The following is a 2988-nucleotide window of genomic DNA, read 5'->3' as shown; positions in this document are numbered from 1 at the left end:
GTTCAAGCTCTGCATCTCCCTGCAGCTTAGTAACAAACAGTTCACAGATAGGCAACTTGTCCAGGGGACCACATTTTGAACAGCACTGCTCTAGAACGTAAAGTTGGAATCCATTTTTAACACTTCTCTCTGACCATATTTCATTTTTTTAAAAACCCTACCCTCTATCTATTTAATTCTGGGCTGATGCTTCAAAGTGCTTCCTGCTATAACTAAGGTTTCCAACTGTGTGTAATTTCTCTTCTTCTCACTTAGAGTAGGTAAACCTTCATATGATAAGAGAGAACCTCTGAATCATAAGTAAAAAATTGGGAAGAGCATAATCTTTATGTATTCAGGAAAGAAGTGGACTCAGCACCCGATTTCTTTTCCTTCTTCCCAAGAGGTTATGATAAGCACGTCTTGACTGTGGTGGGGTGAGGCAAGGGACGCAAGAGCACTAGGGAAGAGGATGTGACATCAAGGCAGGGAGAACAGTAAGAAATGGGGATTTACCCTGCTCTTCTCCTTTCCTGTCCTCCTGGCCTTCTTCCAAAGACCCCTCAGAGGGAGAAGTGGTGACCCACTAGGGACTGTATGTTGGGTACGGAAAATCTCCAGCAACAGCTCTTATGGTCACTCTCCAAGAAGCTATTCTTATGAAAGGAATGTACATCTGTTGTGAACTACGTACAAACACCATGGCATGAGAATCCTTTAGGAGACTTAGCTGAAAGCAGAATCCGCTTTTAATCTCTCTCAATCGCCTGCCCTCAGCAGTCTACAGCGGAGGGATTAATATAAAAATAATTCTTTAATCTGCTCACTACTCTAATTCCTGAACACCTAAACCATTTCCAACAACTTCATTAGATTCTAAGAATGTCTTACCATTTTTGTTTTCCTTCAAAATCGAAGAAGCTTGGTTTAGCAGTATTGCAATTTCCAACTTTGACCTAAATGAAGGGTGGGGGAGAAATCCAGAATTTATTTTTCATGAAATTCCAGAGAAACTTTTTTATTTTTGTATTTATTATGCATGCTTAATAACTACATATTAGAAAATATTTACATCTGTACAGAATAACAAATTTTAACATTTTTTTACAAAGGCAAACAAAAAACCAAACTTGAAATTCAGGCTACTCTGACTTACTGCATAAAACAATTGTTATCTAATACCATAATACATTCAAAAACAGGAGTGATAAACAGTTGCATTCCTAAGTTAATAGACAAATTATATATGACAAATTATAAATGTAGATTATGCAATCCTTATTACCATTTACGTAGAATTTTTAAACATGCAATAAACAAGCTTTATAGTTTATTGAAATTCATTTTTTTATGCTGAGTCTCATAACACTATCAGCATTTCATCTCCCCCAAACACACTACTTTGAAAGTGCCCTATTATGAAAGTAATCAATATAAATTTAAATGTTGAAAGCTGTGCAGAAAAATTCCAAGGGTTGCTTAACAATATAAATTCTATCTATTCCATAATAATTTCTTGTTACTTCTAATCTAATTATACGGTAATTATCTACACCGTGAATAAGCATAAATGAAATTCACACAAATGCACAAGCGCAGAATTCCTATACAGCCCCTGGTTCCCACCACCAGACGTAATCTCTCTTTTTGATAAACTCTGTATAATACGACCTATGATATCATTTTTACTTTGTGCAGAAAAGTACCTCCAAAAATATAAAGTCTCATCTTCCTATTAGAACACAGCCTTTAAGAAACTATTTTTAACTCCATCATTGCACCTAATACAGTGCCCAACTCAAAGTAGTAAAAAGTTTGTTGAATATAGAATATGTTAGGCATGTGTTCAACAAAATACCTGCTTTCCCTAATGCTAAAGACCTCTATCTGACCGCGATCTACTTCTTGGGGACCTTTGCACTGCATCGCATTACTCTTACACACTTGAATTTTGCTAAAATCAAACTGATGATCTACTCACTAACCAGATTGGTCTACTCACTGTCGTAGGGATTTTTATTGAGTTTTGCTCAGTGTTACTCTCCTCACCTAAAATGCCTTCATTTCTCTTCTCATCTTTTCAAAATGCTACACCTCCTACTCAAGGTTCAGATCCTAAGAACCCTGTCAGTACACAATAATCCCATCCATGTCTGAAATCGTAACAATTATCATCTCTATCATTTGCTTAGCAATTAATCACAATTAATCTGGTCGTTATTAAAATGTACGCTTATACAGAAGCAGCCTTGTTATGATGGGACACGGGAGGGAGAGAGCAGGAGCTGCTTTTGCTGAACAAAAGCTTCACCTATGTTATGTCAAATGAGTCACAAAACAAACCTGTTAGGTTTGCCATTACAAATCTCTTTCATAAATGAGTATAGAAAAGCTGAGGAGGGTTGTCACAGTTCACACATTAGTAAATCCTAATCAGCAGTCAGGATGTGAATCCAGGACTGTTTTGACTCCACAGCCCCAAATTCTTTTACTATAACATTCAGTTTTACATGTCATGCAGAATCTAGGCTTCAGTTCTGGTACCTCCAAAGTCACCTGAACTACTGGACTGATAGAAATATGAAATGAGGTTAACTATTAGTCATCATAAAAATAGCAATGATTAATATTTCTGTTTTTTTTTAACCAGACACCAGCCAATGGCAGAAACAAATACTAATATCTATTCTTCATTTTTCCTACAGTAGTAGAAATCTCAGCCGGGACACATGGCCATCCACCTGAACATTACATGTGGCCATGTAACTTCTGCCAAGGCTCAGGGCACTGAATGTGTGTGAAAGTGATATAAACATCTTTCTTAAAAAGAAAGAAGGGCTTGTCCTTCCCTTTCCCTTTGCCATGGCTAAAACATGCTTGTGGCAATGGTGAACCATCTTTGGCCATGGAAAGGGGATCTTAGGGCAGCAGATCTCCAACTTTTTGGTCTTATGAACCCTTCACACTCTTAGACACTGAGGACCCCAAAGAACTTTTGTTTATGTGGGC

At 37.2% G+C, this 2988-nt stretch overlaps 1 protein-coding gene across 1 annotated transcript in view; it reads right to left on the bottom strand.

Moving 5' to 3' along the window:
- Positions 1–2988, bottom strand: part of ACBD6 (acyl-CoA binding domain containing 6) — a 146360-nt gene that overhangs the window by 137142 nt on the left and 6230 nt on the right. The window contains exon 2 of the mRNA XM_011361215.2: positions 871–935. Within this exon, the coding sequence (XP_011359517.1) occupies positions 871–935 (65 nt within the window). The remainder of the gene's footprint in view (positions 1–870; positions 936–2988) is intronic.

The sequence above is a fragment of the Pteropus vampyrus genome, unplaced genomic scaffold (genome assembly GCF_000151845.1).
Source record: "Pteropus vampyrus isolate Shadow unplaced genomic scaffold, Pvam_2.0 Scaffold65, whole genome shotgun sequence".
Lineage (NCBI taxonomy): Eukaryota > Metazoa > Chordata > Mammalia > Chiroptera > Pteropodidae > Pteropus > Pteropus vampyrus.
Note: the sequence above shows the minus strand (reverse complement) of the source record. Positions and strands in the feature narration are given on the sequence as shown.